The 20,383-nt window shown below is 40.9% G+C and overlaps 2 protein-coding genes across 6 annotated transcripts; one reads left to right on the top strand and one right to left on the bottom strand.

Moving 5' to 3' along the window:
- Positions 1-10,923: 10,923 nt before the first annotated feature.
- Positions 10,924-16,663, bottom strand: LOC133727809 (meiotic recombination protein SPO11-1). Of its 3 annotated transcripts, none has more exons than XM_062155211.1 (17): positions 16,558-16,663; positions 16,368-16,467; positions 16,014-16,087; positions 15,668-15,769; positions 15,329-15,402; positions 15,027-15,043; positions 14,614-14,683; positions 14,469-14,505; positions 14,277-14,324; positions 14,116-14,174; positions 13,983-14,014; positions 13,763-13,868; positions 13,470-13,590; positions 13,333-13,396; positions 13,131-13,240; positions 11,683-11,758; positions 11,443-11,581 (listed from the first exon to the last, which is right to left on the bottom strand). In XM_062155211.1, exons 1-16 carry the CDS (start codon positions 16,622-16,624, stop codon positions 11,727-11,729), a joined length of 1,113 nt encoding a protein of 370 aa, XP_062011195.1. In that variant the 5' UTR covers positions 16,625-16,663; the 3' UTR covers positions 11,443-11,581; positions 11,683-11,726. The 3 variants fall into 3 exon arrangements, 2 of the variants coding, with proteins under 2 accessions (XP_062011194.1, XP_062011195.1); XR_009855365.1 differs by having other exon boundaries at positions 11,528-11,581; positions 13,100-13,240; XM_062155210.1 differs by lacking the exon at positions 11,683-11,758 and having other exon boundaries at positions 10,924-11,581.
- A 228-nt stretch (positions 16,664-16,891) lies between these two features.
- On the top strand, positions 16,892-19,495 carry LOC133731641 (two-pore potassium channel 1-like). Of its 3 annotated transcripts, none has more exons than XM_062159025.1 (4): positions 16,892-17,057; positions 17,369-18,291; positions 18,441-18,646; positions 19,162-19,495. In XM_062159025.1, exons 2-3 carry the CDS (start codon positions 17,399-17,401, stop codon positions 18,595-18,597), a joined length of 1,050 nt encoding a protein of 349 aa, XP_062015009.1. In that variant the 5' UTR covers positions 16,892-17,057; positions 17,369-17,398; the 3' UTR covers positions 18,598-18,646; positions 19,162-19,495. The 3 variants fall into 3 exon arrangements, with proteins under 3 accessions (XP_062015009.1, XP_062015008.1, XP_062015007.1); XM_062159024.1 differs by having other exon boundaries at positions 19,165-19,495; XM_062159023.1 differs by lacking the exon at positions 19,162-19,495 and having other exon boundaries at positions 16,893-17,057; positions 18,441-18,934.
- Positions 19,496-20,383: the final 888 nt, after the last annotated feature.

A 20,383-nucleotide genomic window follows, 5' to 3' on the forward strand; every position in this document is an offset into this window, starting at 1 on the left:
GTTGGGTGTAGTTGAGTGTGTAGGCGTTGTGCGAGCATGCGAGGTGTGGCCCAAGCGCAAGTCGTGGCCATACTCGATACCCAAGCGAGTCGTAACCCGAGCAAGTCGTTTATCCGACCATGTTTTAACTAAGTCGTAAGTGTCACAAGCTTCTAGATGAATGTCACATATTTATGTAATTGAGTTGCAATTAAGTAGTAGCATGGCATGTGTGTATAGCATGTACTTGTAGTAAAGTTGCTAATAACATTTTGAAGGCATGCTTAAGGGTCAGGGAGACATGTATAGACATGGCAATAGCTCTAATCGTAAGAGCGGAAAGGATAAGAGGAATGCACTTATCTTGTGCCAATTTGGAGGTTTAGCGGAGTTGGTCGAGCATGACTGTCCATTGCCCCGGCAAACCACCTTAGGTGAAAGATGATGACTTTGCTAACTTGAGAGGTGTCCGGTGGGCATGTTTAGCTCATGAATTAGTGTATTTGACCGCTGTCGGAGTTCGAAGCGTGTCTGAAGACCAGCGCCTGAAGGGTCTGCTTCTGGGTGCGTTTTGACAGAAGCAGCTGGGTGGCGGAGGTTTGGGCTAGCGGAGTTTTGGCAGAGATGGTTCTGCTCAGTGGAGGAGTTGCTCAGCGGAGCGGAGCTCGGATGGAGGTTGCCGCGCCAAGTGAAGTTGTGAGCTAGCGGTGGATTGCACACTGGTGCTGCCAGAGGAGTGTGGCGGAGATGGTCTTGGTGTCAGGCGGAAGCTGGAGTTCAACGGAACATGAGTTCGGCGGAACTGAAGTTTGGCGGAGCCGGAGCTTGATGGAGACCACGAGTTTGGTCGAAGAAGTTGGACGGAGCTGCAGTTGGGTGTGCAGCGGCGCTGCAGAAGTTCGGCGGAGGTTTTGCCGCTGATGGTGTTGGGGAGCGCCACTGGTGGGCGGAGCAGAGCCGCTGGCTGAAGCTTGGTCAGCGGAGGAGCTCGGATGCGAAGCTAATGGCCAGAGGAGACAGCCTTGGTCGGCGGTGGTTGTCCGGCAGATGCAGGCTAGCGGTGGCCGGTTGCCAGCGGAGCGGAGCTTTGCAGCAAGTCTTGGCGGAAGGCTGGCCGGCGGAGCTTGCTGGCTGGAGACCCGTCCGGCAGAAGACTCGCCGGAAGATGATTGCTCGGACTGTCCCTGGCGGAGCTGCCGGTGCTGGTGATGAATGAGGAATGGTCATGCTGGCGGAAGCTCGAGCTTGGCGGTGCCGCTGACTAAGTTCGGCGGTGCCACTGATTGAAGAAGAAGGAGGTTGGGTTGGGGTGTTTAGACTAGACCTCTGGGTGTCCAGAGTAAATAGCCACCCCACTTTTTTTTTTTTTTTTTGGTGGTTGGCGTTGACCAACAATGGTCAGCGTTGACCAAGCCTTGATGGGCGTTGACTGACCCCGCCGGGCGTTGACCGGCCCCAATTTGATGTTGAATGAGCGTCGACTCGACATTTTCGGGTCAAAGTTCGTGGTAGGTGACGAAGCCTTTGTGTTGGCTTCCCACAGACGGCGCCAATGTTAACGTTAGAAATCCGAGGGGACTCTAGTTAGCTATAAATAAAGAGAGAGAGAGAGAGAGAGAGATTGACACAAGATGTATAGTGGTTCGCCTCCGCATGAGCGGGAGACTACGTCCACTTGAAAGCTTATACTAGTGTGTTGAGCCTTGCGGCCCAAGAGGGATTACAAAGTATGTAATGGGATGGATGAATGTGTTGAGTTGTGGGAGGAGGCATTCCTTTTATAGATGAAGGAATGCTTCTCCTTTACTTGTTCTTCGATGTGGGACAAGAAATCACACTATTCTAGTCTATTTAACATGCAGAAAGGTATGTTATGGAGGCATGTTGGCAAGGGCGGGAAGGTGGCTTCCCGGTGGCGCGTAGCCTGAACATAGGGCTACACGATGTATGTCTCGGTTGGGCCTTGCCATGTCTTGTGGATGTCCCAAAGTGGGTGTTACTTATGCTTGGTGACGTAGTAAATACTCCATATTATTGGAGGTATGTACAGCATGAAAAGTCAACTTTAGCACATTTTCCTAATTCGGCTAGGAGAAACCGAGCTCAACAAGGAAGGAGGGGCGGCAGACTAACCAAATGAAATCTAAATGAGCTGAAACTTTCCAGATTAATTCTAGAAAGCCCAAGGATCATTTCGTATGAAGAGTTCCAGAGCTAGATTTGAGTGGAAGGCCTTCAAACAATCGGTCCAATTTTCTACAGAAGCAAAACTGGAAAACTGGACCTGTAAGAAGTCCAGCAGCATTTCTAGCCCAACCGCATGGAATAAAGCTCTGAAAATTTGTCAGGATGATCTACACTCATAGTGGAACATTTTTTATGAAGAAGTCGAAGGCTCATTCTGAAGGCTTGTTGGAGAAATAATTGAAGGAATAAAGGGGCAGAAACTGACCTAAAACCAGCTCAATATTCACATGTTCATGTTTCCTACCCACATGAAGAAAGCTAGATGCTTTTCTTTTTTTCCTTGGATATATTTTTCTACAACAATCTCTTTAATAGATCATCATCACTTCCATGTTTTTGCACCTTCATGCCTTGCTTTCATTTCATCATTTCTTTATCTTTTCCATATTTTACAAATCACTTTCATACTCCACTTTCATTATTTTTCTTCCACTCATCATTTCACTCTTCTTTTTCTTCCCTATATAAACACCTTCTCCTCTCATTCTAACACACACATTCACAACACAACATCAAAACATCTCTAAGATGATCTAAGTTCTCTCTAGAGCAACCTCTCTAAGAGCAACTCCTCTCATTCTCTTTCTCTTACCGGTGATCACACTCCTAGTCCTAGTCTTCTCAGAAGCCGACTTTCAGTGCCACCAAACCCTCTGTCAACGTGCTTCAGTCCTAGTCTCCTCGGGAGCCGACGGTAGTGCCGCGACCACAACGGTTACAGAACCAGCCAAGCAAGGGTAACGCCCTAGCAACCCAGCCAAGCTAAAGTCACGCTTTAGCAAGATCTCAATACTTCCCGGTGATTTCGCTCTGCTCAATCTGCAATATTGAGTATCGACTTGTGAACAAGAAGAAACTTCAGCAAAGTCCTCACCACGAGGCACAAAGAATCCCACGACGAGGTTGGTGCTCTCCTCGTCTACAATCGCTTTATAGAAGTCAGGTCAAGGGACACCCCCGACGACCGCACCCGAACGGTGCTGGCACGCCTGCGCAAGAAAAGAGACTGTTGACCAGCTGCAGCAAAATTGGAGCCAAACAGTGCTAACTGTTGAGCAAACTCAAGCTTTGGAAGCAAATAGAGCAGCCTTAGAGGCAAATAAGGCGAAAGCCATCATCCTAATGACTCGTCATATGGATGATTCGCTCCAGTACGAGTATATGAATGAAGAAGACCCCAGAAGGCTGTGGGTCTCACTCGAAGAAAGATTTGGCAACGTCCGTGACTCCTTCCTTGCTTCCTGACTTAGAAGTGAGATGGCATAGCCTCCGCTCCTATGATTTCAAGTCAGTTCTTGACTACAACTCGGAAGCACTTCGCATTAAATCCTTAATGGAATTCTGTGGTAAAGAGATCACAAATGCGATGTTTGATTGAGAAGACTCTCTCTACCTTCCCCGTCTCTGCATTGACGGTTGCTAAGAACTATCGAATCGATGTTAATGCAAGACGAATCACAAGGTTTCATGAGCTCATTGGAGCTATGAATGTCACTGAAAAGTATGACAACATCCTTGTGAAGAACTATAATTCGAGATCTGTGGAAACAGAGCATATTCCGGAATCCAATTATAGTCGTGCCCCTAAGAAAAGGCGCCAAGAGCAAAACCCTAACATTAGGGATACTTCTGGACTTTCTGGTCCATATAATCGCTCTACTTGGGAAGGTAATCGCCAAAATAGGCGAACACGGAACTGAAGAGGTCAACGTGGAAAGAGAGAGGGAGGCAACGCCTCTGGCCATGTTGGTGGCTCCACCAACACTAAGAAGCCATCTTAATGACGCTTTCAAAGCGCCTCAATCAATGGAGTTTGAGCAAAGAGATGTATGTTCTCAATGTGGAGTGTCTGATCATTGGGCACACATTTGTAGAGCTCGTGAAGAACTTGTCACCGCCTACAAAGCATATTTGTGAAGCAAGAGAAGCTCACTATGTAGAACAAGAAGATCAAGAAGATGATCTAGAGTGAAGGGTTGAAGACTACGAATCTGGCTGGGATCAATAGATCGCCAATTCTGTTTAAGTCTTTATTTTCCAAGAGATGTAGGCAATTGCCATATTATTTTTGTAGTAGATGCCTATGGTTTAGTCTTTTTTCAAAGTAGGCGTACTCAATGTAAATGTGATGTCTAGGAAGGTTTTGAGATAAGTGGTAATTAAGCGAGCTTTGCTCCACCGACATCTCCCTACTCACCTGGTCACATTTGCGTTGGAATTACCGAAAGAAGTTAAACGACTACCATTGTTTTGCATTAGCTAAGCATTTGGATTAGATTCTCCTAATGGTTAAGAGACAATGATGTACTCCATTGGCTTATGAATAAAATTTTGAGTTCTTTTCATTATGACTCCATTTTGATTCATGAGCATGTTACTTTGTGACTACGATGGCTGGGCCATCAGTATTAATTCAAGGACATGGAATAGCCCAAGTTCTCTTTGCCAAATGGCACCTTGATTAATGTCACAGAAACTCTCTACGCTCCTAGGGCAACTCGCACCTATGGATAGCCAACGGATTCCATGCGAAAACGCATGTAGAGAACAGAAATGAGTTCCTTTGCAATGCCTCTAATGATTGCGAACGAATGCGCATCTTAGAGAAGTTTATGTGTCTCTCTAGTGGACTCTATGTCACTATTCGAGTTATTAAATGCAATAAAGTTATGAGAGAAGATCTCTTGGATTTAGACACATATTGGCTTTGTCTCGACAGGATAAGTCACCCTGGTCATGATATGATGATTTGTCTACTAAAGACTTCACATGGACACCCTCGAGCGAAATGAAGCAAGAATCAAAAATTGGTTCCTGGACTTAGCAAGACCGCAACAATTGCAGCATCTGGCGCTGCAGCTGTCTTGGGGCGCCATATGGCCGCCCAAGTCCCTTGTGACAACGCCATATATGGCGCTACCCATGGCCATGACGCCATGGATGTCAATCCCCATGGTTATAACGCCATGGATGCCACTTCCCATGGTCATGACACCCTGATGGGTGATGTAGTCACAAACTTTGCTTCAATATGCGTTTCAAACGCTCAGGCCCAACCAAAACTCTCCTTGGTTGCTTCTAAGGCCTCTCGCTCATTTTACAAAGCCACTTCCTTAGGAAAATTAGGACTGAGACCGTCCTATGCAAAGGATATGACAATACTCATTATGTTCTTACATAGAATTCGTATGGATTCTGTGGACTGATTCAACCAACTTGCGGACGTTTAAATATCTCATAATGTTGGTTTACACGCAAACACGCTGGTCACGTGTTGTGCCATTGTCCACTTGTAATGCTGCTTATGCTACACTCTTAGCAAATATCATATGATAACGGGCTCACTCCCCGGATCATCCTATTCTGTCAATTGGACTTGACGATGCTAGAGAGTTTACATCGAAGACTTTCGATGGTTATTGCAATGGGACTGATGTTGGACATCATATTCCCATGTACACACCCAAATGGTCTCGCGGAAACGACTACGATGGTAGTCCGGACATTGGTAATGCGCACCAATCTCCTTATAATCCGCTTGGGGTGATGCAATATCGCATGCAGCTATGCTAATTCGTCTACGACCCACCGCCACTCAATGTATCTCTGCGTTACAGCTAGTGACTGGGTACAAGTATTGTACTTATGCATCTTTGAGTGTGTCATTTATGTGCCAATTGCGCCGCCACAGCGCTCTATGATGGGTCCTTACAGATGAATGGGCAACTACGTTGGATTTGAGATTCCAACAATCGTCCGCCACTTAATGCCCTTGCTAGGCGATCTCCTTACCGCTAGATTTGCGGATGTCACTTTGATGAGACAGTCTTCCCGTCGTTAGGGGGAGATAAGAACACGAATGTTCAACAGGAACGACAGGAATTGTCGTAGTTTGTCCCCACTATGTCTCATTTCGATCCCTGTTAAAGTGACGAGATCACACAAATATGCTGCAAACATGCCTGCAAGGATGGACGTCCCTACGAGAGGACGTAGCGCCACCCTACACAGAGGTAGGCATGGCGCCAACGCCATAGAGAGTGGCACTCTGGCGTTACAGGCCATGGCCCCATCTAGGATGCATGGGAGGCCCGTGGGTTTCAAAGGATACTTTGGCACACTCCAATCCTTTGATCATCGACACTCAAAATCCGTCTCATGAGTATCTTCCGGGTTATGGTTATCTTTGGGGGACGCCTCAACGTCAGAACCTATTCCTGAGAATATAGAGCTCTATGAAACTTACACTAGTGTACATGAGACGTGGGATAGAAACTCCATCATAATGATGATGTAGTTGCGCATGCGCATGAGTTTGTTGAGTCAGATGATATCGAACCACGCTCCGTTGATGAGTGAATGCCAACGTAGAGAGATTTGGCCTAAATGGAAAGATGCGATCCAGGTTAAGATGGATTCTCTAACGAAGAGGAAGGTTTTCTGAGCTAGTGATGCCAACACCTCCTGACATAAAACCTATTGACTAATGGGTCTTCGTTAGAAAGCGTAGTGAGAAAAAGAGATGGTAATCTCGCCTTATGGCGCAAGGCTTCTCATAAAACGCCCTGGAATCGACTACGATGAGACATATTCTCTCTTAATGGATGTCATTGCACTCCACTACCTTGTTAGTTTGGTAGTTTCCGAATAACTGAACATGCAGCTTACAAATGTGGTCACTACGTATCTCTATGGGGATCTAGATACGGAATATATATGAAGGTTCATGGTGAACTTCATTTACCCAAGTCAAGTGGCTCTAGACCACGGAGCGCGTTTACAAAGAGGTTGAAACGCTCACTAAAGTGACTACTTGATTGGGAAGGGATATGCCCACGCGTTTTCATAACAAGTTTAGGATTCTATCGCGGTTCATGTTGGACATGATCTTCTTTAGAAGCCCTTAAAGAGTTAAGGGAAACCGCTGAACATTTGAAATCCGAGTTTGAGATGAAGGATTTTGGGAGAACACGATTATGTCTCGGTTTGGAACTTGAGCATCGTGTCGATAGATGCTTAGGAATTTTGACAAGGTCAAGCCTTCAAGCACCCCCATGATCGTCCGTAGTCTTGATCCTGAAAATGATCCTCTTCGTCGAAAGGATGATGACGAGGATGTGCTAGAGGTAGAAGTGTCTTACTTAGTACAATAGGCGCATTATTGTACTTAGTTAAATGATCAAGACCGGACATCTCATTTGCAGTAAGCTTGTTAACTAAGATATAGCTTTGCGCCAACGCGACGCCATTAGGATTGGTGTAAAAGATATCTTTCAGTACTTGAGATGTACGATTGATATGGGCTTGTTCTATCCCTACAGAGAGATGATGGATTCGGACCCATCACACACCAGGAACGCCGCCAACACTGGCCTGCGTCCCCTCTCCCCATCCCAAAACGAAGTTAGCGTTTTGGAAGGTTTTGCTGATGCTAGGTATCTCTCTGACCCACACAAAGGTCATTCCCAAACTGGTTAAGTGTTCACCATGGGTAAAGACTGCGATATCTTGGAAGTCTACAAAATAGACCCTAGTCGCTATATCTTCGGACCAGCCGAGACTATTGCTCTTGACGAAGAGATTCGTGAATGTATATGGATTGGATCCATAATTACGCATGTTCGAACAATTGTGGTTTGAAGTCTACCATAGATGAGCCTACGAGCATTTAGGATAATGCAGCTTGTTTTGAACAAATGAAGCAAGGCTACATCAAAGCGACAACACCAAGCTTAATCAGCAACAACAGACTCTCCTCAAAATCAAAATGAACTAGGTTCGATCTGAGGACAGTGTGGCAGACTTGCTCACTAAGTCATTGCCTAAATTCCACTTTCGAGAAACATGTTGGTAGCATCGTTTACGGAAGTTATCCGAACTCCCATGACCGTAGTCATCAGGGGGAGATGTCTACATGTATGGTCTCGAAACGTGAAGGGTGTGTTGTGCTCTTTTTCCCCTTCGACCGAGGTTATTTTTATCCCACTGGTTTTTTGTTATTCGGCAAGGTTTTTAACGAGGCAACGAGAGAAGCACCGCGTTTGGGCAACACAAGGGGGAGTGTTTAAGGAAATCTCTCTTTTATGTGTTTGGCCCAAACTCTAAGTTACTTGACCTAGTGGTAATAGGGTTAAATTAGAAGGATCTAGATTCCTATTCAATGTACGATTACTTTCCTTGTACGATTGAGATTCTATGCATTGTAATCCTCTATATAAAGAGGCCCCTATTATCAATGAGAATACACAGCAAATTCCTCTCAAATTCAGTTTCTCTACAACAGTAATATAGTTTTTCAATAATTCAAATATTTGTAGGGTGGTAATAGTCGCACCCTATAGGTATTTATAGGAATATTTTGTCTTTTTCTTTATTATTATTTTTTTTAAATTGTAGTTACATTTTCAAAAAAAAAAAAAAAAAAAAAACCAACGGAGACTTTTTTCTAATAGCTAGCTGACATTAGCCAACTGCATATTTGCTTCAATCTCAACCATTGATCTATTCAGCCATATTCACTTCATTTATTTGGGCCACTTTTAGCCCAGCCCTTAGCCCTATAACCCCTCAAATAGCATTTTTGGTTTAGCTTAGCCTCCTAATTGGAGATGGAAATCTTCATTTTTTTGGGCTATATCCAACCGTTAGCTCAGGGTTGGAGATGGCCTTAGAACCCCTGCCTACATGACCTATTGTTCCCTTCCCTACAAAACCCCCTCACTATGAAGGACATGTTTTTCTTCCTCTTCGGCCAGAAATTCTGTTGTTCCTAATGAAGGGGTTAATTATCTCATGGCTTGTCCCAGATGTGGTAGCAGTGGTGGACAATGGGCTCATGAATGCCCGTATCAGAGCCAGAGTTGGAGTGTGATGAAGAATTGTTCGAGCGCCTGTTGAAAGAAGCAGACAAACTTGTATTTTCTTTCCACCTTGCTTTCATTGACAAGAATAAATATTATCTTCATGACAACACTAGCTTCACTTGACTCGCTTTAAGCTCTAACGTTGTTGTTTATAATTGATTTTCCCCTCTCCTTTGATCAATTTGATTCCGCAGGATCAGCGAGATCAGTTGGATACCTCTATCACTGTGGACCGCTTCATCTTAAACTCAGTGTGGAATAAGCAAGGCCTTCTTCAGTTACTTCCTCATGATATTGTAGATAAAATTATAGACATTCTCTTGCTTATTAACCCTATCCCTGATCAATTTATTTGGGGTCCTTCTCCTACTGGGGTGTTCTCTATAAAATCTGCTTCAAATATGCAGTTTGATCAAGTTCATCCACATTCTAGATCAACTCTTCTGAATAGAATTTGGAAACTTACTATTCCCCCTAAAGTTAAGATTTTTAGTTGGCTCTACATTAGAAACCGAATTAATACTAGGAATAGAATAATTTCGTATAATCCTAATGTTTTTCCATGCTGTCTTTTTTGTCATTGTGAAGTGGAAACTATGGATCATGTATTTAGAAGATGTCATTTTGCCATTCAGGTTCAACATTATTTATATAATCCCCTCAATTGGAATGGTTCTCTCATAGATTGGTTAGTTCATCTCAATAATAGTAAGCTTAATGGTGACATTCTAGGTAATGCTCTTATGATTCTCTGGTCAATTTGGAACTCTAGAAATCTGGTTGTTTTTCAACAAAAAAATACTACCCCTATTGCTTGTTGGTTTGAGGCCTTTCGGTTGGGTAGTTCTTATCAAAAGGCTCATAGACGTACTAAAGTAAATCATCCAATTGTTAATCGTTTGATTAGATGGATTCCTCGTAATGATCATTATCTTAAACTAAATTTTGATGGTTCAGTTAGGAATGGGAAAACTTCCATTGGATTTGTTATCCGTAATTCCGAAGGAAATCCGTTAATTACAGCTTGCAGGACGATAGGCTCTGCATGTACTCTTATTGCTGAAGCTATTGCCTTACGAGAAGGTCTTCATACAGCTCTGTTGCAGGGTGTTAGTCATATCATTGCAGAAGGGGACTCCAAGATTCTAATTGATTGTATAGAGGGCAAAGCAAATATCCCATGGACGTTGAAGATATTAGTTCGTGATATTCAATCTCTAGCTCAACAGTTTTACGATATTATCTTTAGACATATTTTTAGAGAAGCAAATTTTGTAGCCGACCATTTAGCAAATTTAGCTTATAATTAGTCAAATCCTAGAACTTGGTTTTACTCACTGCTCCTTTCTGTGTGCTCAGCATTCCATTTGGATAAGTTAGGAGGGGCTGTTTATCGTGGTTTTTCTTTCTCTTTGTAAGTTTTTTGGTAATCAAAAAAAAAAAAAAAGGCTCTAACGTTGTAATACCTAGGTTATTTTGTTATTCTAACTTGATCGATGTGGGAGCTGGTAACTTCATTTGTTATTGCTGAGTTGTTCTGTAGTCATTAAGGCCTTCTCTTCTAACCTTTCTCTCTTTCCTCATGTCCTTAACTCGAGTGGATGTGAACTCGATACATATTGACCCTAGTTAAACGTTTCCCTCAATTCACCTTTCCACAGCCATTGACTATCTATCATGTTTAGCAAGATGGCTAAGGATAATGTTACCCATCAGTTGTTGCTGTTGGTTTGCTGCATTATAGGAAGCACAATTGGTTAGAAGTAGGATTATTTCTGAAATTGAAAGCTTTTTTATAAGACTTGGAGTAAGAATCGAGTGGGAAGATCGACAATGAACATGAAAGTTTGCATGGCTCATTCAATACTATGATATATAAGTGAATACTAGTAGACCTAGTTTTACAAAATGAAGGAGAAATCAACACCAAGAGAAGTGAGATCTAGCAAAAATTATTATACGTCAACTTCAGAATGAAAGTCGGCAGCACCCTTTTCAAGCTCATCACATAATGCTGCAATTCTTGACGATGCCGCAACGCTTAGACTTGTTATCTGAGGGTATCACTGCCTCCTTTGCAACATTAGTGGTTGGTGGTGCTGACGTTCCTGAATTTTGTGGTTGTGCTGTGGCCCCCGAATTCTGGGGTGGTGCTTCTAATAGTAATGTTGGTTTTTGTTGAGGTTGTGCTGCCACTGATGATGGTGGTGGTGATGGTGGCAGCATCAGAAGTGGTGGCATCATCATGGGGTAGTCATATGGCCCTCCATTCAGATAGGAATAGGGATGGGGCGCCAGCCCCATTCCGTATGGGGGAAGAGGAGGAGGGGGAGGGGGATAACCGCCCCCCATGGACGGTTCCTCACTATCAAACTTGATACTTTTTACCTTGGCATGTTTCCCTCCAAGCAACTGTAGAATTATCTTTGGATTTACTTTGCCTGAAACTTTTACCATCGATTGTTCTGCATCTATGTCTATTGAATAAGCACCTAAATTTGAAAACACAAAAAAACAAAAACAAAAAATCTCAGTTAAAATAAATTGCAGGTAGTTAACTATTAATAGCAAGACAAGAGAGAAAAATATATACCATAGACATTGATCACGACTTCATAGACTTTTAACCTACATTTTTCACAATCCATATTTGCATTCATAACACATGTCTGCAAAAGAACAAAATCAACTAATGAATCTGGTTCCACATTTGATAGCTAAGTTCATACTGCAGTCTTTCGATGCCTTCATGGTTAGAACCACTTAGCGAAGCTAATATTGATGCACCACTTTGATTCTCAATAAAACCCTACCATTCAAAAACAAAAAACAAAAAACAAAAAAAACACTGACAAGGTATTCGAGCCGTCTAACCATTTTTGCAGAGGAAGAATCCATTAGAGCAACTATTCTGAGTTCTGACCAGATGTCTTAGTAGGAGGAAAAAAATATGAATGGAATACAATTTATATGCATGTCTTCTGTCCTATAACTTGGGTAGATTCATGCCCCAGCTTGATTTTATTCATTACATATATGATTTCTCATTCATTCCTTAGGCATTCCCTATAGATTCTATACTATCTTATATGTAATTATAATCTCTTAATATCTTTCCATACTGGTACGGGTAATGTAGATCTCTCATGAAAACCCTAAAATCTCTACTTGGAAATTTTACCAATCCCATCCAATTGTCAAACGATCAAATTTTTCCATTTATTGTTTTGGCCTTATTTTGACCTATTTAAAGTAGTGCAGAAGAGAATTTTCTTTACAATAGCTGTAATTCAGTCAAAGAATTAAAAATTACATTTACCTATAGCTGTTGCAAATTACTGACAGTTGGACTACCTTTTATTTCTTTTTCTACCTTTACTACACAAGATGGAGTTTGGGTTGTCTTACCCCCACATTATAAACATCTATACATGCATATATATCATATATCGAAAATCGATTCAGACAAGAAAGAACTAGTGTACGGGATTACAGCCCATGTCATTCTGCATAGGCAACAATCAGCTGCTGCTATTTTATGTAAAAAACGTAAGAATGATGGTATTCACCATAAAAGCATTCTTTTTAATAGCTGTAATTTGTTCAAAGAATTACAATTAGATTTACCTATAGCTGTTGCAAATTAATGACAGCTGGACTACCTTTTATTTCTTTTTCTACCTTACTACACAAGGCAGACTTCGGGTTATAAAAAATCGATTCAGACAAGAAAGAACTGGTATATGGGATTGTTTTAAGGATGTAGGGCTACTATTTCATTCTGCATATGCAACAATCAGCTGCTGCTATTTCATGTAAAAAAACGTAACAATGATATTCACCATAGAACAATTGAAAATTTATAAGAGTAATTTCTAAGGCTCTTAGCCATTTTGTTTGTGGAGCATTGCTTGTCCCAGGACTCCCGTAGCGATGATTATAGTGAAAAAAAGTTGATCATGCTCTACAGATATCCAATCATTTCATTTTACTGATAAGCTAGCACATACAGATTAAGCAGATGTTAGATGAGCAATCCACCTTGAATTTTTGATGGTATGTACTCGGTCGACAAAAAGGAAAGTTCATGCACAGACAATGCTTCTAGCTCAAATTTCACGCCTCTTTCCAGCATCAACTGTAGCTCCAATCTTTCATCGGAAAAGAATAACACAGCAGAAATTTATGAAGATTTAATCCTGTCATATTAGAGATGAAATAATAAAGTTAATATTAGTCTTACCTCCACTGTGGCACTTCTCTTTCTAAGTAGCATCTCTGTAACATGGCTTCAGTTTTCCTCTTGTCTGACAAGATATAAGGAAACCTCAGAATGGTTACAAAAATTGCAATGCCAATCTAAAGCACCATCTCTCTCACCTTCTGCAGTCAAAGGAAGGAGACACTGGTGTGCAAGATGGTACTTCTCCGAGTCCAAAGGGAAGGCTCCAAGCCAGATTATCTCGGGGACCCGTAGAAATTTTGCATCATACGCCATTTGCTTGCATAAGAACAAAACGGGTTAATAAAGTTGGACAATAACTTGGTTTTAATTACAACACACTAAAAGCCTATAAAAAAAAATTGATCATGCAGTATTTCTTGTCAGTTCACATGCACCTTAACTTTGTTAACTTAGAGAACAAGTTCATAGATTGATCAGGAGGCCTAACCAGAGAACCAAACCGATATGTGGACAAGATGTCAAAACCGTAGGGATCACAATCTACCAAGCAATAGACAGGGATATGTAAAGTATCAACAAGGAGCCCCAAAAACCTGGAAAATATCAACAGAAGGTTTATAAAGTAAATAGACATAAGGGAAAGGCAAATGCAAACAGCATAGAAAGGCACTCCCTGCTCCCATTTAACAATTGTAAAAGGACTTTACCTTCTTGTGGAAATATCAGGATATCCACATCCCTACAAGGAAAAAAAAGAGCACAATATGAAAAAGGCTGTTTCAAGGATGAATTAAAGTTATTTTCCAGAAGAGGATCGATAAGACTAAGGGGCATGCTTACAGTGATGACAATGCAGTGGTTTGTGTTACAAAACTGGTCATTTGCCAATCGTTGAAAAACTGTAGGTAAAAGATAAAATGTAATGGTTTGTTGATAAAGAGACTATGATATCAAATACTATCCACCTAAAGCATAAGGGTCATAAAAAAAACATTAATTACCTGATTCTTTCTCCACAACAAGTATGTACTGGGCAACACTAACAATATCTGCAGGTTACAATTAAAGGTCTCAGAATGTTTTTACTCTAAGATAGCACTTAAGCTTGATTATGTGAATAGCAACGCATTTGCAATGTATTAGGCATGGAAATTTTTAACTGTTCTCTCTTAAATTCTTAAGCATCTGGATACCTTTGACCTCTTCAACATGAACTGGAACAGGGTAAGCCTGTATGTGAACCAGATGCAAAATCTCAAAGTTCAAACACAGCTAAAGACAATGCTGCCATTAAATCAATTCATGAATGAGAAACAAAAGACCATGAGCCATTCTTACAGTGTTTGGTCTATTTATGCAATCAAACATGTTTCCAGCCTCTGCGAACCTTAACCAGCCCATTACCAACCTATGATGAGATAAACAGTTCAGTTAGTATTATGACTTGAGCAGCGCATAAATACTGATCATGGTGTAAAATTGTTAACTTCACCAACACTACACGCTGAGAAATGCTGAAAAGTACTGCACCAATTCAGACCAAAAGAAAAAAGCACACTGATGTAACAGAGTGTGCCATTGCTACCATAGGAAGCTAGCAGATTACCCAACATTAATGATGTATTTAACAGACTAAGATCATTATAAGCATAAATGATAAGTACATTAGTCATAGTTTTGCAAAATCAATTAGTGATGTACTGTATCATCCTCTTGTCCCCAAAGAATCAAGCAAAAGTTTTCAAACGTACCCCTTTCCTACAGACACCTGCAAAAAGGAAGCAACATGAAGTAAATACCACAAAATCTGTACAAAGCCTTATAAAATTATAAAGAACATTGTATGGACATCTAAGGACAGAGAATACTCCTACTGATCATACAAAAACTGAAAAACATTACTCAACCTAGATGTCATTCAGGCTAACATCACAATATACAACTTGTTTCTTTTCTTTGGCCAAAACCATATATAACTATTCAAGTCATCAGAGCACTTTCATATACACAAAAAAGCCATGAAAGTAGTTTAGGCAACGATAGAAGTACCCACCACATTCAAATTGTGGCGACTACACTGCAGAAGGATGCATATGTCATTGATTGCACGGTCTACAACTGACTGATCTGCATTGTCAATGAAGCAGAGAATAACTTATTTAGAGAGGTGGAGAACATAATGCACATTAAATTTCCAATTACATACTATGCTCTCCACAATATCTCAGCACCAGGCACTAGGCCTTAATATCCCCACCCATGACAAGTTGCCTAATGTAATGTATTAATAACAAGGTCACTTAATTCACAAAGAAGAATATGAACTATATCTTGTCAATTAAATAGTAAATTCATGGTTTGACATTGAAAAAGCACAGTCACTCATATTCACCTGAAAATATTGAAGGGTGCATGTAATAGATATCTCTCTTAGACCCATGTCTGTTTTCTTGCAGAAGTTGCTGAACAATTACAAGAACCCTAAGCAGAACATCTGAAATAGATTGATGAACCACATAATCAATATCTCATGCATTAAATAGTTTGATTTATGTTCTCATACTATCAACGACGGGAACACATATGATATTTCGCTTGCTGACAATCAAACTTGTAAGCTGAGTACTTATTCCACTTCCAATCAATAGCTGTTTGCTTATATATTAAGAACAAAATCATAATCCTAGACATAAAACATGAAAAGAGTCATTTCCAAAGCAAGAGCAACCATAACCTACCTAATCTACGAACATGGGTTTCTTTACGAAGTGTGAGCGTCTCCTTCCCTTTCGGCAAATCAGAGCTACAATAGCTGTGCACAACAATGTACTAATTTTGTATTACTAATACTGTACATGGTCTTTTCATAGCAAAAAAGTTTCGGATGTGTTGGATCTAATCGGAGCTTACTGGCCCCAAACAAGCATCAAAAGCTTAAGCATCACTAGAAGTTTTACTAAATTAGGGTAAAATGTTCATTTCCACAAACATGTAGGGTAAAAAAAAAATTGAAAAATAACGAGGTTGCTGTGAAAACTTGAGAAATTCTGAAGCTATAAACGAAAATGGAGAGAGTAAGCTGAGAATTGAACCAATTTGCGGAGGGATTGGAGCAGTAATTTCGGAAGCGATGGATGAGAATCTCAGGTGACCGGCCGTCGCTGAGATCTCTCACAAGAGCTCGAGTAAATTCTGGGCAACAAAAGATGAAATTGGCGATTAGAAATGAGCGGAAGATGAAGAAGACGAAGAAGATGATTTGGATTAGAATTGCGAACGAACCTTTGATTTTCGTAAGCAAATGGCGGGGACGGGGCTGTGCCCTCCCTCTTGACCGCTTTCCCTCCATTCTTCTTCGAGCGTTAATGGAAATTTTTTTGAAATTGGAGGAGATATTTAAAGTCAAAAACAAAAAAACTTGACGTCCTCCCCCTAAAAAAAAAAATAATAATAATGACTATTAAATTGTAAATTAGGGAATACAAATTTTGCTTTTAATAGTAATTAACTTGCAAAAAATATTTTCTAAAAACAAACTGCAAGAAGGCTAGTAAAAGATAAAATAGATAAATAAAGTGGTATAGTTCACATTTTCCTTACATTTGGGGACCGACACGTCCACACTGATCGCACACTGCCACGTTCCGCCTTTTTCTGCGAAATCTAAGACTCTGGAATCTGCCTTATTCCTGAAGCACGACGACGTGATAGTTACAAGAAGCATTAGCGATGGGAGTGGAACGACCACATCGTCCAGAAAATTAAACCTCCTACTTATTCTGGTAAAGTGCCTCTTCACCTTGGAACTTATTCCGTCAGTCAAGTTACTCAAATTGACATTTTGTTCCTGCTACTCGTTTAAAATTTGGATGGTGCTGATATAATTCTAGTCTTACTGTTTGTGTTAATCTTTCTGAATTGAAATTTGCTTAAAAATTTACTAGTTTGATGAATCTTCATTGGGTATAGAAAAGATGGAGAATTGCATGAACTGATTTATATGCTTCCTAGTAGTGGTGTTTAATTGGTTCAAGATTGAAACATAAAGCTGAAACGTTATTGTTGAATTGAGGTGAGGTTTCTGGCTATGCAGGTGTTGTAATTTGCTGAGTCGTTCGTCGTTATGGATAGGAATGGGATTCGAGAGTCCTTGCTTCCAGGGCTCGTAGATCCTTCACCTCAAAAAAAGACAAAGAATGTTCCAAAGAGTAGAGGATTTCGCCGTTGTAAAAGTGCTCCTCTTGCTGAGCATGCACCTCTAGGGGCAAACCGCATTGACTCAGTTCAACGCTCTGAATCTATTATACACCCGAGTTTTGTTAAAGTAGCTATATTCTTGACTGTCTACGTAGGATTGGGAACTATATGCTTCTACCTCGTCAGGCACCAGATCGAGGGAGTGAAGACAAATGGAATTCTTGATGCTGTTTATTTCTGTATTGTGACAATGACTACTCTCGGATATGGAGACCTAGTGCCTGACAGCACTCTAGCGAAACTACTGGCCTGTGCTTTTGGCTTCACAGGAATGGCTCTCGTTGGATTGATCTTGACCAAAGCAGCAGACTATTTGGTAGAGAAACAAGAAATATTGCTTATGAAAGCCTTGCATGTGCATCCGAAATTTGGTCAAACTGACGTCCTTAAAGAAGTTGAGACTAATAATATGAGGTACAAATGTATTACAGTCTTCATCCTTCTTTTGGTACTTATGATTTCTGGCACGATCTTCCTAGCTACTGTTGAGAAATTGGACCTTGTGGATGCATTTTATTGCGTTTGTTCCACTATCACAACCCTGGGATATGGAGATAAGAGCTTCTCAACTGAAGCTGGGCGTGTTTTTGCGGTTTTCTGGATATTGACAAGTACTATCTGTTTAGCTCAGTTTTTGCTCTACATTGCCGAGCTAAACACCCAGCATAAACAAAGGGCACTGGTTAAATTTGTTCTCACTCGTGCGATGACCAACGTAGATTTGGAGGCAGCCGATCTTGATGATGATGGGGTTGTTGGGTAGGTTAAATGTTATCTGAAACTCTTTTTTGCACTATAAATTGGCCTATTTTCTGTTTACTTATTTGATTATAGTTTCTTATCAAGGTCTCTATGATTGGGTATATAACATATAATTGATGGTTTTCATCCTCCTTCCTTTTTCATAGGGCTGCTGAGTTTGTCATATATAAACTCAAAGAGATGGGGAAGATTAATCAAGAAGATATTAGACTTGTAATGGAGGAGTTTGATGCTCTTGATGTTGATCAGTCTGGAGCCTTGTCGGTTTCAGATCTAACACTTGCTCAATCACCTCCTCCATAAAGCTAACTCTGGCCTGATGCTCTGATGTTTCACTTGTACCTACTAGAAGGTAATGCAGAATAATATGAGTAGTTTCATGTAAGTTTGTAATAGCTTCACCCTACCCCAATGGGTGCCTGACAGTTCATAGATAGATAATCACTAAACTTATTTGGCTTTAAAAAGTTTCTCAATTATGATTGCTTACCCTTGTTCATATCATATACAGAGCCACACCCAAAAACACTTCAATATCTCTTCCCTATTCAAAATAGTTATGACTTATTGTAAGCCTTGTACTGATCATGATTTGTATTTTGTTACTCATTGTTTGTACCAATTGTTATATTTTATGTTCCTTTTAGTCCAACTGTAAACTTCCTTTTTTTTTTTTTTTTTGCTTTGGGATGAAGCTGGTATGGGCTTTCGAAACTTTCATGCTCATAATTTAGCTCTGCTGGCTAGACAGTTTTACACGAATATCTCGATCCTAAGTTCTTAATTACTCGGATATATATGGCTCGGTATATCCACTCAGTCTTCTGGACGGTCCATTTAACTTCAGCCTCTTCCTATGGTTATTAGCAGAGTAGCCATACAGCAAGAAAAGTGATAATGGGTGGTGTGAGGTGGCAAGTTGGGATGATACTTCACTCCGAGTTTGGCAGGACCCTCTCAGTCGCCGTCGTCTAATCCTACATTAGGTTTGCAGTCTGATCGGTGAGTAAGTTCACTGATTTCTCCTGTTTCTGGTGAATGGGATTTGCAGTGCCTAGATTCTCTTTTTCCGCCTTGATGAGGTGTAAATGATTGCTTATATTCTTCTGATTGTTTAGATTCCTCCATATATAGTGATTGGACACTTTGATAGTAAGGGTATCTTTTTCATCAAGAATGCTTACAGCTTAGCTTTCAGTGACATTGTTCATACTTTGGCTCATCCAGCCTCTCCTGTTTGGAAGTCTCTTTGGTCTACCAAGGTCCCCGTAAGACCAAATCTATATATGGATAGCTTGCCATGGGATTTTACCTACTCGAGAACGACTGAATTACATGCATGATCAAGTTACTTTAAACTGTATTTTTCGCTCTTCTATAGAAGAAACCTTTTTTTTTTATTTTATCTCGGGTGTGAATGTCCTTGGGCTGAAATTGAGATTGAATATTATGTTTCAGGCCGAGAACTACACATGCCCTTACGCTTCTCACTAGTTTCTTTTTCTGTATGTCCCTAGGCAAACTAATGTTGTTGCTCATAGTTTGGCGTCTGTTTTATCTGTTTTCATATCTGCTTCTGGTCAATAGATTGTTTGAAGGTAAAAAAATTTGCTCTCTAAACCCTGGCAATAGGCAAGCGGTGGCCACTCAACCTCGCCCACACCTGAGCATCAGGCACTCCTCTGTTGCTGCCGCAAATGATGTATCAGGGTGCCATTTTCCTTGTAATCCCTTGGTCGCGATCTCGAACCGTTGGTTGCCTTCCAGGTCCTTTAGTTGCATTGGCGGATGCACGCAGGGACGAGTAGGAGTATTGGCCCCTAGTGCAATGTTTGTTTTTGTTGAATGAGTTTCACATATTGATCCTATTACATTGTTTTGCCCCAGACCACATACAACTGTCTCAACAGAAAAGAAAAAAGAAAAAAACTGCTTCTCCATAGTAAAACACTAAAACATGAAGCTTCTGCTATTTATGCAGTTTCTATAAAATGAAATCATGGATAAATGAAGATTCACCCACATCTCAGTCTGCAATTGAGTCTTCAGTTTTCAACTCCAAGTGTGTGTAATGGAGCTAGCTTCTTTT

The sequence above is a fragment of the Rosa rugosa genome, chromosome 2 (assembly GCF_958449725.1).
Source record: "Rosa rugosa chromosome 2, drRosRugo1.1, whole genome shotgun sequence".
NCBI classification, from domain to species: Eukaryota; Viridiplantae; Streptophyta; class Magnoliopsida; order Rosales; family Rosaceae; genus Rosa; species Rosa rugosa.

Excerpts from the sequence above, each read along its gene's own strand:
- LOC133727809 (XM_062155210.1), bottom strand. The coding sequence starts at position 16,624 with ATGGAGGGAAAGCGGTCAAGAGGGAGGGCACAGCCCCGTCCCCGCCAT. Across the intron at positions 16,468-16,557 it reads TTTGCTTACGAAAATCAAAG|AATTTACTCGAGCTCTTGTG; the intron begins GTTCGTTCGCAA and ends TTTGTTGCCCAG. Across the intron at positions 13,591-13,762 it reads CATATCGGTTTGGTTCTCTG|CAAATGGCGTATGATGCAAA; the intron begins GTTAGGCCTCCT and ends TTCTTATGCAAG.
- LOC133731641 (XM_062159025.1), top strand. The coding sequence starts at position 17,399 with ATGGATAGGAATGGGATTCGAGAGTCCTTGCTTCCAGGGCTCGTAGAT. Across the intron at positions 18,292-18,440 it reads GATGATGATGGGGTTGTTGG|GGCTGCTGAGTTTGTCATAT; the intron begins GTAGGTTAAATG and ends CCTTTTTCATAG.